The sequence below is a fragment of the Alnus glutinosa genome, chromosome 8 (genome assembly GCF_958979055.1).
Source record: "Alnus glutinosa chromosome 8, dhAlnGlut1.1, whole genome shotgun sequence".
Taxonomy (NCBI): Eukaryota; Viridiplantae; Streptophyta; class Magnoliopsida; order Fagales; family Betulaceae; genus Alnus; species Alnus glutinosa.
Window position 1 is genome coordinate 24,032,875 of NC_084893.1, and position 13,378 is coordinate 24,046,252.

The 13,378-nt window shown below is 36.2% G+C and overlaps 2 protein-coding genes across 4 annotated transcripts; one reads left to right on the top strand and one right to left on the bottom strand.

Annotated features, from left to right (window-relative positions):
- The first annotated feature begins 189 nt into the window (after window positions 1-189).
- Window positions 190-3,880, top strand: LOC133876258 (uncharacterized). The gene is made up of 5 exons (XM_062314541.1): window positions 190-269; window positions 1,347-1,479; window positions 2,125-2,228; window positions 2,320-2,644; window positions 3,421-3,880. Exons 1-5 carry the CDS (start codon window positions 190-192, stop codon window positions 3,706-3,708), a joined length of 930 nt encoding a protein of 309 aa, XP_062170525.1. The 3' UTR covers window positions 3,709-3,880.
- Window positions 3,881-3,949: 69 nt separating this feature from the next.
- LOC133874731 (COP1-interacting protein 7) lies at window positions 3,950-13,001 on the bottom strand. 3 transcript variants are annotated; one of them, XM_062312610.1, is made up of 9 exons: window positions 12,589-13,001; window positions 12,306-12,482; window positions 11,758-11,870; window positions 11,173-11,213; window positions 11,044-11,084; window positions 10,798-10,950; window positions 8,670-8,944; window positions 5,897-7,686; window positions 3,950-5,355 (listed from the first exon to the last, which is right to left on the bottom strand). In XM_062312610.1, exons 1-9 carry the CDS (start codon window positions 12,645-12,647, stop codon window positions 4,291-4,293), a joined length of 3,714 nt encoding a protein of 1,237 aa, XP_062168594.1. In that variant the 5' UTR covers window positions 12,648-13,001; the 3' UTR covers window positions 3,950-4,290. The 3 variants fall into 3 exon arrangements, with proteins under 3 accessions (XP_062168594.1, XP_062168593.1, XP_062168596.1); XM_062312609.1 differs by having other exon boundaries at window positions 11,173-11,225; XM_062312612.1 differs by lacking the exons at window positions 11,758-11,870; window positions 12,306-12,482; window positions 12,589-13,001 and having other exon boundaries at window positions 10,798-10,967; window positions 11,173-11,225.
- Window positions 13,002-13,378: the final 377 nt, after the last annotated feature.

Consider the following 13,378-nt stretch of genomic DNA (forward strand, 5'->3'; position numbering starts at 1 on the left):
TTCTTTTCTCGTACGTAGCTGTTCCTGTAAATGTTGCCAAATTCTTTACCCATTAATTTTGCACCATCCATAACATGGAAACAGGTCATATATATATATATATATATGGATCTTTTTGTGTGGTATATAATGAAGACAGATTACTCTTGTTCTTGTTCTTTTTTTGATCCTTAATTTGGTTGTGAAACCATGAAATCAATGTGGTCTCGTGTTCTTCGTGCGCTGCTTGTGAGGACCAAAGCGTCGAGGTGGAGAAGAGCCTCTAAGTGGTAAATTACTTTACTTTATCCTCCTCTTTCTTTGTTTATTAATAATCAAGTTCTCTATGATTCAAAAGCTTAACTTATTTTATTATATGTTTTTCTTACAAAATCAAATGTTAATATAAAATATATATTAGCCATTTAAACAATAATAATACGCGGATTAAGGAAATGAAATTCGGATCCCCAGCAATCCGAACAATAAACATGAGAGAGAGGCCCTATAGAGTACTTTACCTACCCGAACAAAAAGGTGGGTTGTTTAAAACCTACTCGGGCAAGTAGGTTTTATATTACAGCTCTTATGATTTTGTTGATCACCCTAGATCAATTAATTACACTAATCCTTTTTACAGAATTATTGGTCAAGTAAAGGCCATTGAATTGTGGGAATAAAAAATTAAAATCAGAGAGAAAATATATGCCTGTTTGTAAACTGTGATATATACACTCGAAAGAACGTTGTTGCTATGAAATTTCTCAGATTTTAATTTTATAAGCCCCTCGATAATTCCTTTTTTTTAATTACCCTAGATAATTTTTGGTGTACAAATAATGTGTATTCTACTATTCTTCATAGTCTTGCGTTTATTTATGGAAAAAAATATATATTTTAACTCCCTAAATTATTATTGTATTTTTATTTACGCTTTCAAATTTTAAAAACTAACATTGGGCCCACACTATCACTCCATGTCAAATTAGACACTTTTACATTTCTCTAAAAAAAAAAAAGAAAAAAAAAAGAGGTCCTTAAAATAACCATTTTAAATGGGGAGGCCCTTTTCATATTAGCCCCTTTAATTTTTCTTTTTATTTTTCAAATGAGTATTATTTTATTTTATTTTTTAATAACTCCAAAGGTATTTTTGGAGAGAAAAACACAAAAGGTGTCTAATTTAAAATGATAGTATTAATTGGTTCCTGATATCACTTTTTAAAATTTGGAGATATAAATAAAAATATAATGTGTCGTTTAGAAGGGTAAAGTATTATTTATCCACTTTATCTGATTCTGCTTGCATAGCCAAAAAGCTGAAAAGGACATATTAACTCACTAGTGGTGCATATTTATGGTTCAAGTAAGCACGTGATAAAGCAGGCTCAGCTTCATCTAACCATCCAAAAGGCCAGGAAGGATTCCATTATCAGGCAATCTCGTGCTGATATCGCTCAACTCCTCCAGAATGGCCAGCTCGACCAAGCCTTAGCCAGAGTACGTACGTATTCTCTACATTTCTTTTTCAGAAAATTTGGTTTAATTCCTCTAAAATTTGGTTTATTTATTTATTTATTTTTTTAAAAAAAAAACTCTCAATTTAGAGTATTCATCTTTCAATTTTTTAAATTTTACCCTCGCAAAATCTTAATGGAGGGGTGTCAAAAATTTCCAAAATACTCTATTTATTTTTAGAGGAAAAAGAAATTGCAAAGATTTAACAGAATTTACAAAAATATCCATGCCTGAATCCTTGAATTTTTTTTAAGAAAAAAAATTCAAGGGTATTTTAAAACTTTTGACATGATTGAACGGGAAAATCTTAACGGACGATTGAAATTGAAAAATAGATACACTAAATTGAAAGTTTTTGAAGTTTATGAGGATAATTATAAAAACTGCGACAATTCAGAAGAGTTAAGTGAAGTTTTCTCTTTTTTTTTTAGTAACCAAATTATTGGTTGTCTTGGAATATATTATTTATCTTAGAACTTTAATTTATATTAATCTTAAGTATTTTTAGAATAACAGTATTTTTATTTTTTGGGTCTCGACTTAATTGGAGTCATGAAATATTGCTTAGTCTCTCTTCTTCTTCTTCTTCTTTTTTTTTTCTTTTTTTTTTTTTCACATTATAATTAGGTTGGGAGACTCTACAAGGATCAGAATCTATTGGCTGCATATGATCAAGTTAAGGATTTCTGCGAATGCATAATCACCAATTTCCCCGATATTTGCAAACAAAGGTACATGTCTTGGACAATAAAAGTGTCGATTTTCACCATGTTCATCATTAAGGTACTTAACTTCAATAGGCTGATATATACAATATTGTAGTGATGTACAATCCTTGCCTGCTGTTGTTCGCCAAGCCATGGCGAATTTGATGTTTGCTGCCTCCAGATGTGGTGAATTGCCGGAGCTACATTTGCTGCGGTGCATCTTCAGAGAGCGTTATGGTTGTGAATTCGAAACTGCCAATGTCGAATTACGACATGAAAATCTTGTGAGTTCTCAGATGAAGCAGAATCTGTGTATAAATGTGGAGGTACCAGACGATGAGAAGCTCAAATTGATAAGGGAAATAGCTGGAGAAGGAGAACACACCCTTCTGCTGGGGTTCAGGGACTCTGAACAAAGCTCCAAGATGCAATGCCAGGAGGTAGGTTGGCAACATGGAACAAGTTTTTATCTTATTACCAATTCGCACTGAACCCATAACAATGAATCTGGTAAACAAATTGATGGAAAATGTTAGTACAGTGACCGCAAGCTCCTAGCCAGGATGAGGATTTGCAAGAATAGGAGATTAGAGGGTTTGCCGGTGGTGGACCTAGCGAGATCACTCCGACGCTCAAGTCAGTTTAGTGGAGGAAATTTTAGCAGAGCGATAATAGAGTCAATTAGGCATACATGAACGAATGCCCTCCTACTCCTTTTATAGGCCCTTGTCCTTCGCCCTTATTCATAGGGTTTCAGGAATTCCTGCCAGTATTCTGTTACTGACGTGGAGATTCCTACTCTTTTTATAGGCTCTCGTCTTTCGCCCTTCTTCATAGGGTTTTAGGAATTCCCGCCAGTATTATGTTACTGGCATGAAGATTCATTCGCCAAGCTTGTTAGGGGAGTGCATGACGTGCGCAGGTCATTGGCTGAGATGGCGAAATAGGAAATCAGCTGCCGTGTGCTGTATTTTGGTGAGGTTGCACTCAGGTCCTTACTGAGTCTTTTAAGCCGCAGGTCACTGGGCCCTTTAGGTCTTAGTTGTGGGTCGTCGGCCTCCGCCCGCAGGGCTCATGGCAATTTCAGTGGGTGACCTTCTAGGAGCCCGTCGATAGTTAGGTCCTCCATAAATTATGGGTTATCTCAATGTTATATGCATGCTTCTTGTATATATGTTTTACATTAATTAATTTAACGAATTCCTTACACTTGCAGATAAATAGTCGCTCTTACCCAAAGTGCAAGTCTGAGCAAAGAGCTGAAGTAATGGATTTGGATATGCATGATATGTACGTTGACAATAGCTTGGGTAATCGTAATGGCTCTCGTAATTCAACCGGAATCAAGAAAAAGTCCGCTAGCGTGGAATATCAGGAGACCTCATCGGCTACGACCTCCCCAGATGGTATGCCAAGTACTCCTGAGATGAGTATCGTATATCTCGATGACTTGGAAGAGAAGTCAGTGAACCAAGAACACCGCAATTTCAAGATATGCCTATAGATTAGGTGACAAACACATTTAAGGTTTGATGATTTTATGAAGCCGTTGGTTCAAGAAGAATGTAATGATGAGGATGAGCCAAGTTAGGTTGAAGTCAATTTCACAGCAGTAGAACCTTTTTGTTAAGTACATTGCCAGAATGAGAAATACGAGAGATTCTTCCACCAACAAATGACTAATGAAGTAACAAAGAATGCCAATTGACGAATTATTACAGGGCTTTGTAATACATACAGCAGAATTTTGAATGAAATTAAAATACATACTACAAAAAAAACACTCCAGGTGTATATCATCAGAGCAAATTCATAAGAGATTACCTGTTTACAAATTCAGATGCATATAACATTTCAAATCCTTGTATGGCAGCAAAACCGAAAGCCTTATTATTATTATGAGAGCAAACAATTTTCTTCCACTCAACAGCTATATAGCACACATCAGCTGCATGATCAAACAATTCTACTGGGAAGTTACCTCTTGCCCTTGAATAACCAATATTCTAAAGCAGAGGCATCATGAATGGCATGAACACATAAGCTGTTAGCACGGAGTTCAGCCAACTATGACAGGATCATCAATTCACGAGTGAGTTTCAGCCTTTTTCCTTCCAAACAAGAGAAGCCTTTTAAACCCTTTGGCAGATTTAGTAGAGTTCTCATCGCTTTCCCATTTCTTCCTGGCATGGATTTGCTCAGAGACTGCTCCATTACTTGGTGGTGGAGTTGAGATTTCTATCTCAGAAATTTCAGATGAGAAAGGTACATTGTCATATGTTGCTCCATTTGCTTCGATATTCTCGGCATAAGCCAACAAAGTTTTGTTAGGTGATGCTGGCATAGGATGTATAGTAATTTCAGGAATATCTTCATGGGGACCTTCAGAATGTGTTTTTTCTACAGGATGAACAGAAGATGCTTTAGATAATCCTTCAACATTGCCTTCTAGCTGATTCAATTGTGGAACGTGATCTTCAATAGGCACAGATGAGGCCATGTCGAGTGAATTCCCACTGCAGTTTCCATCATCCAAGTCATCCTGATGTGAAACCACATTTTCCCCATTCTTCTCAGTTGAAGATGTATTGTGCAGCTCCTTGATGTCTTTCAGAACAAGGGCATCATTGGCTTGAGTTTCTTGTGCAGCTGATGACTTCACTAGCAATCCTGCTGTGGAATCCATGGAATCCTTTGCTTGAACATCAGAGTCTGAAGAAAGTGCCTGATTTAAATTCGTAGGAACCTTTATCTCATCTGAAAGTTTGACTTTGTTTAGACTCAGTTTCTTATTCTCAGCACTAGCTGTCTTCTGTGGTAAGGTGGTTGCACCAACACCATTTGCCTTCAAGGTTGACTTTTTGGGCTGCTCCGGCTTTGATTGAGTCGACGAGACCTTCTGAGTTATTCGTGCAGTTGCAAGGCGATCTATGGTGGAACTCCTAAGAACTGGCTTATGTAGTTTCTTGGTCTCTTCGATTGGGGTCTGAATTTTAGGCTTCTCAGTTTTCATGGAAGGCGTTGCAGTTTTATTTACTGTAGCTGTCCTTTTAGTTGTTGCTGCACTAAACCCACTAGAAGAACTTCTTTCAGCAATTCTCTTCTGGCGTTGAATCGCTAACTCCTCCATTCTCTTTCTGCTCTCTTCTTCCTATTGGATAAGGGACGAAAAGAGACTGAATAAAATCAGAATGAGAGAAATGGGAAAGAAGATAAAGATTAATAATAAACAAGTAACTAAAGGTCTTAAATATCACAAGAAAATGGAACACTAACTGGCATTTAAAAGAACATATTCAGTGTCATAGTGGGCCAATACAAATAATCAACCCATCACCAAAATGACCAGAAGAGAGGAAGGAAATCATGAATGTCATTTTCAGGAGAATTTATAAAGTTTATCTCCATGCTTTAAGAAACTCTTCGTAAAGAAATTTAATTATCCCAAATCATAAGAAAAAAAGAATGGACCTGTGTCTAATTCCATATCAAACAATATAAAAAATTTCAAATTTTATTGCACATTTATAAGCTCCCTCACACCCTGCTTCCCAGAATGAACGAAAGAAAAAAAGAATGGAAAAGCTTAAAAGTTATTATAAACAAAGGAAGCTACAGTTTTTTTTTTTTTTTCCTTTATTTTCTCTTATTTAGTCAGGGACCCAATTCGACCCTAAATGTTTGTTAAATACCTTCTCAAATTTGCTCTTTGGAACTGAAGTTCGGCTTCCAGAAGATGGTTTTTTGCTCCCTGGTACAATATTAGATTTGCTTTTCCCAAGGGAACCATTTACAAGTTTAGACCTTGCTTCTTTACTTGTAACTTTTCCCTCAGGAGTTCCATCTTTTTTACCTTTTGTATCCTTCCCATTAGAAGGCAGCTTATCATCAACACAGCCAGTTGTTTCACTGTCAGAATACCTCTTATTGGCTTCAGTTGATAAAATGTTATTCTCATAATCCATTTCTGGAGTCCAAGATGCCACAGCATGTTCTACAGTTGAATCACGATCAAGCATCATGTAAAGGTCATCTGGCTCATGAGCAGCAATAGCTTCAGGCTTATCGTGTGAAATTTCTGGTGTCCCATATTCATATTGAGCAGCTCCAACAATATCTGAAACCATGCTTATGTCAGTCCTCAGTTGAGAATCAGATTGATTATCGAATGATCGAGCTTGAACCATGAAAGAGTCATCAGCTAAAACATCTTTTTTATTTTTTTCAGCATGAAAAATATCAACAGTTGCCGGTGAAATGTAAACACCATCAAACATGTTGAGATCTTTGCTTTCATCTTGATTTGCTGATTTATCTGGTTGGCTACTGAGGAACCAATCTCCTTCTTTTTGACATTTGGTTATGGAAGGTTCGGTAGCATTATCAGATATATTAGCATGGGAACGATTCCCTGATTCTTCACTTCTCTGTACAAATAACAATTCCTCATATGTGCTATCTGCTTTCCTAATAGTTGGGTGGACATTTTCGTCAACTTCAAAATTTGCAATGCGAGTTTTCCCTTCCATACTTGCATTCCTCTCTGTTACAACAAAGGAATCACTTGATACCGTTTGTTGCTTTGTAACTTTCTCTTGTTCCAGGTTAAAGGAAAATGGCCTTCCCTCTTCTGAGTTAGTCTTAAAATAATCCTCCTGGACTTCTACAGAGTTTGGCTCTGTACCAAGATAACTTGACTCGTCTCTCATAAGAAGATCCTGGAAAGCACCCCAATGGTCATTTCTTTTTTCCCGCTCAGAATCATTAGCCACTGTGTTCTTAATTTCCTGATCAGCAGCATCATTTGAACCATTTACAATGCCGGGAAGCTTGGCCCCCACTTGTTTCCTATGATGACGTGAAGTTGATTTATGTCTTCTCTCCAATGATTCAACTGCTTCCTCAACTTGCTGTTTGAGTGAATCCCCATCAATGAATGAATCCTCATCAGATGCATTCCCCTCCGAGACAGTGTCCTTCTCTCCATCCCTCTTAGAGGTTATGTAATTGATATTGCGGATAACAACCTTTCTTGAGGGCTTCTTCCCATGCTTCTTTTTATGCAGCTGCTCTTTTGAAGAGTACTTTTTGCTATGCTCCAAATACCCATCATCTGATTCACTCTCAGAACTGGCGTCACTGGGCTCAGTGGATCCATCTTGTTCTGAAGTTTCCAGTAATTTTCCACTTGAAAGTTTCTTTTTGTTCCTAGAAGATGATTTATGATTCCGATGATTATCTAGTTCCTGATCATGAACAGGACCAGAATCTTCCACATTTGAAGGCCATTGCATATTCCCTGGATAATATGAAGAAGCAGGCTGCATACCAGGAAAAAGGTAGCTTGGATATGGGGGCATTTGTTGAAATACAGGACCTTGAAAATTGTGCATGTAATGAGGAATATGATTTGTCCATGACATTGGTGCTTGAGCTCTCCCATTTGTTGATGGTATTTGAGTTGATGTCGGCAAGCTAGTATCTGCACATTTCAGAGTCAAAGAGGTAATAGTTACCCACTAAAGAGAGCAATCTTTACTAGTTTCTGCATAATTGGCAATTTAAACATAAGCTCCTGACAAAACAGGTTTTTCTCCACAAAGCATGGCTAAGATAAAAACAACTGCTAAGAAATCTAATCATATAAATATATGGTATAAGAACACACAAAAGAAAAATTGCATCGTCCTGGAAAAGTTGAAGTTATAATGTCCATGAGGCTAGAATGTATTTTTTTTTTTCTTGTAAACTTCAGGTCATCATAAGTGTAGTTCATTTTCTATGGGGGTGTTTGGCAAACAACAGAACTGGTTCAGTTATTATCTAAACTAAACCTGAATCATATTGAATTTGAACTGATTTTATTTTATATCCAATTTTTCTAGACTCCAGTTAAAATTAATTTGGATTAACATGCAGTTTGTCTAAACTCAATTTGAAACTTATTTTAGCATATTTTCAGCTTGTTTAGATTATATACGATAATTAATTTTTAATGCAGGAATGTGCGCATATATATATATAATGCCAACCTAACCATCAAAAATAATATTTTGAAGAGTAAAAAATTATTAACAACGCATATTGGTAGTCCTCACAATGCCAAAAATACACACACAAAACATAGGATTCTTTTATGTATTGTGACCAATTTCATTAGAGTATTAAAGGGGTAAGGATGTGATGTAGTTAAGATATGAAATCATGTTTTGAGATGGTGAGATGCATATCATCGTCCATTTTTCGTTGTTTCAGTTCCACAAGTTAATTTTGGTGAATCATAATCTATAAAAAAGAAAAAAGAATTTTATGAGGGTCACTGCAGAATCTGTGGACTGCAATAATCAACCCATGCTCCACGCATTATTAGATATTAATATTTCTTTTCACTGTTATGAAATACACACTTTTAAAGAGGCTTTTATGGATCCAAAGTATTATGACAAATTGGATATTCAACCATACCTTGGCTACCTTCCAAACTTCCATGACTTGCAGTTGAATCAGACACTGATGCATCTACAGAGCCGTTCTGTTTCCCACTGGAGAGACCATTTGGGTGAACATTTATCATAATATTCTGACTATTTTCATGATCTTCACCAGCAAGCATGATCCCAGATGTTCCCAAGTATGGCAATTCTGGCTGAGAGAATGCCTGCATTGCCGCAATTTCGTCTACCCAGAGCCTATCTTCATTCTTTTTCTTGCATAGATCGATGAAATTTATGCATGCTTCCCTAAATGAAACCAGACATGAATTATTTTCTTTCCAAAAGGATTTGAAACACTTGAACCCCCCCTCCCCCCCCCCCCACCAAAAAAAAAAAAATCTGATGAAGCTGATGAAAGACTCTATACACAATACGGTCCTTTAACTAGAGAAATAATCATTCAAAAGCTGACGAAGATGTAGACATCTTTAGCGCATCATTCAACAGAATCAACGAAACCAATTACATTAGTATATCAAAAGTATGACAATAGAAGTAACATAGAGAAAATGAAAAAACTGACATGAATTATTGTAATTCATATGATTTCAGATTCATTTATACTGAAGTTCAGATTTAGATGCGTGCAATTTATTGTGCAAGATCCAAAATCATTCTAAATTATAACAAAAGAGAAAAAATTGGCAACAAAGGTTGCAATACTAAAGTGAAAATTCACTCTAGGGCTTAAACTGTATAGGAGCATTAAGTTAGAGGTTCTCTTAAATTTCCTCTTGCTTTCCATTATTTGAGAAATGCTTTTTTTACATCTTTTGTCCATCTACTATCCATCTCCGTACAACCTTTTTGCAAATCCAAAGTTTTGTTTGCAAAAGAGATGGACCGCAGATGGACAAAAGAATGCAAGGTAGCATCTCTCTTATATGTTTTTATATTTTCTACTTTCGTGTTATGATTCTGTTCCTACCAATAAAACCAATAAAGCTATATTGGTGAAGCAGGGATCTCTAAAATGTAAAACCAAGATAAGTGGGACAAGAAAAAGGAAAAATTGCAACAAAACCATATATCTTATATGCTAAAACAGTATCACCAAAAATCTTCTGTTTCAAAAAGCAAAAGTTTTTTTTTTTTTTTTTTTTTTTTTTTTTTTGTCTCATATTTAAGAAAAATTTCCTTAAATATATCTAAGTAATTTTTTCTTAAAGTGGAAACTTCTGACAAAAGGGGCCTTCTAAGTTTTTTCTTTTGTTTTTGTCACAAGCACCACTTGTGTGACAACAAAGTCAAAACTGTAACGATGCTTTTGCTTTTCTTTTTCCTTTTATCACATAGGTAATCAAACCTAAGTAACAAGGTAAGAAGATACTATCTTGATAAGGGAAACTCTCATTTATCAAGCTCAAACTTGAAAGTACAACCACATCAGTAGGGATAGCAACTGATCTGGTGAAAAGTTTTAGAAATAGTTATCCAATCTCCTACATTTTCAAACAGCAAAGAAGAAGCCTGCTTGATATAAACAATAAAAAGAAAAATATTTCTGAGAGAACTGCAAGACAGTAAGGCCGTTCATGTCAAGCAACTTCCATAGTGGGGTCAGACTCATTTTGTGCAGTCCTGCCTTGGAAGATTGACCCTCTATATGGTCCACTAACAATCACGCCAACAATAGGGGTGCAAAATTTGGTTGCAATAAAGTGAAACTGTAAAAATAACAAACTAAAATAATATATATATATTTATTCCTAATATTTGGAAAGAGAAGGATGCTTGATCAAGAGAAATAACATCTAGTACAGTGAAAATTCGGCATACGGGACAGTCAAGTCAGCTTTGCTATCAAGATTTCAAACCTCGAATGCAAAGGCCCTTTTACAAGGTGTCAGTGGCGCACAGAATTTTATCAACAATAATATAGAAAATAGTGAAAGTTAATTCAATATCTAATGTAAAAATCATTATCAAGAAAACAAAATAGGCATCTAGTTGAAAGATTTTCCATTCAAAGATGGTTAATTGCTAAGATGTTTTTTTTTTTTTTTTTTTTTTTTTTTCGTATGTTAATGAAGCAAAGTTTCTTCCTCTTAATCTCTAGATGTTTACTTGATTCAGTCACCTATTGGCATCCTTCATACCTTAAACGTGAAGCTCCAAAAGCATCAGCAAAAGAAATAAGATCATCGATATAGTCCAGCTCAAATCCAGCAACTAGCGCACGGGCATAAGCCATTGCTTGCTCTTTGCGGAGCACTGCCTTTCGAGTTTCCAGAACACGCTGAAGACGAATCCTGTTCATTACCAGCAGCTGAACAATGAATGCATGAGAATATAGATGTGCTGTAATTAATTACATGTAATCAATAGAAAACCGGATAAATTACTTGGAGTTTTCTTCTGGGACACCATTGCCTGTTCCATTTGACTAAGATGCATCATCAAAATAAAAGGTCAATACTTTGTAAGCATTACAAAACAATATAATTCACACGAATTTATAAATGATGACATACATCCAAGGAGGTGGTTGATCTTTTGAAATTCCCATCAGCAGCTGAAACATTTCCTGTCAGTTCCAAGGCACTAGGTAAAATCACTTAACACAGTGCATCAATCAACAGGTCAAAAGGAACATATTCCAAGTTCCATATTTTGTTTCAGGTTTTGTATTTTATTGTCAGATTAAAGTGCAATCCCTCCAACATTATGAATTCCAATGCAAACTCTACATTCTGTCACCTAAGAAGAAAACTATGCCTAAGGATCCAAAAAATGAGATGTTCATAATGGTTATCAGTAAGTTTTTCCAAATTAACATGCCAAATGGAAGTTAAATCTCATTTTTTCTATTAAAATATCAAAGTTTTAAGAGACCCCAGTTTAATCGCATATTATTCATAGATCTTCTCAGAAAATATCCCAAGCATCAAATGTACTTCCTAATAATTATTGAAAAAAAAAAAAAAGAACCAGACACGTTTGCCTTTGACATAAAAAAGGTTGAACAAATTGGGAATGCAATTGATTTGTTGGACGTAAAGACATCCAAAGAATTATTTTTACAAGAGATCTATACATACGAATATCTCTAACCATACCATCTGCCTCCGCTGATTCACTTGATTGAATTGAATTCTCAATCTGCACGATCTCTCTCTCTATAGTCACAAATCTCTCAAGAAGCTCCGGTGTGCTAACAAATCTCACAAACCTGTTTCAAAAAAAAAAGTTAAACGTATCAATGAAATAAAGAGGCAATTACTACACAAATTATCAAGGACAAGCAACTATTTGGCTTAACGGATATCACAGCACCAAATCTTCACAGCCAACCTACTAACAAGAACAAATCATGGGATTTACTCACAGGAACTATCAAAAAAGAAAATTAGTCCAAATTCAAAACTTCCATCCAAATTCAAACAGTCCGCATTCTATATCAATCATTTTGTTTGAATTTTCACCGATTCTCTAAAAACCTATCACCAGTATTTTCTGCTGGAAGACACAAACTAAGTAGCCAAAATGCTTAAAGTTTTGAATTCCATTCTTTCTTCAATAACTTAAAACTCGAATTCCATATCAATCTTTTTGCAAGCACCAAAAATGTCCAAGTAAGGTGACACATAGCTAAGTGGATTTATACCTTTGCAGAGTTGCTTTGGTGAACCAGGAGGCAACTGAGCCCGCCGGGCGCAGAGTGATCGAGTACCCACCTCTTGAAATCTGATCTTTGGCGGTTTTCAGGTGCAAAAGGAACGGTTCCAGAAGCCCCGTCGCCAACTTCTCGGTCAAACCACCGGCGAAAATCACCAAATCGCATCTTCATTTCAACAAATGAAACCCAAAGAACAAGCATTTAAAAAGTCGAATTCAATCACGAAGTTAATAGACATAGATGAATAGAAGAAGAAGAAGAAGAAGAGTACCTGGTTCTGGTTGGAGTGAGTTGGAAAAGAACATGGTCAAGAAGAGTTTTTGGGTCCATTGCGAGAGAGCGAGAGAGAGACAGAGAGAGACTGAGAGGTTCAGAGGGTGATAATCTTAGTTCATACCAGACATTTTTGGAGCACTGAGTTTGTGTTTACAATGTCTCTCTCAGTAGTGTTGCACATGGAACTTAGGGAGAGCTAGCGCCAGAGAGAGCCAGCCAGAAGGTGAAGAAGCTGAGCACATGGCAGTGAGTGCTCAGAGTCAGGAACGAGGAACAAAGAAAGGGGGGTGGTTTTTTTTTTATTAGTTTTTGTCGGATGCGGGTCCCAAATGAACATGCCGACAGTCACATCTCTCTCTGATCTCCATCTCTTTGCACTCACTGACTGAGACACGCTTCTTCTTTTTTTTTGGCGTTTTTCTCTCTAAAAAGGAAATAAAAAATGTAGGAAGAAGAAGAAGAAGAAGAAGATGATGATGATGATTCGGAAGATGGGGTGTGGTTGAGAGGTCGTCTTTTTTCTTTTCTTTTTTTCTCTCTGCTATTGAAAGCTTGTTATCCAAGAGAACAGAAAAGCGACCCCCCTCTTTCTCTCTTTGCTTTGCCATCGCTGTCATAATGGAAAGAGTGAAGGAACGGGCAAAGAATAATCAACTGTCCCTCTCACCCAACCACAAAAGCCACTGTTTGATTGATTCCTCCAAACATCACAAATCCGGATATCTCAAACCCCATTTGGAGCTTCTCCGTACAAAAATATCTCATATTAATGGTAACCCCCATTT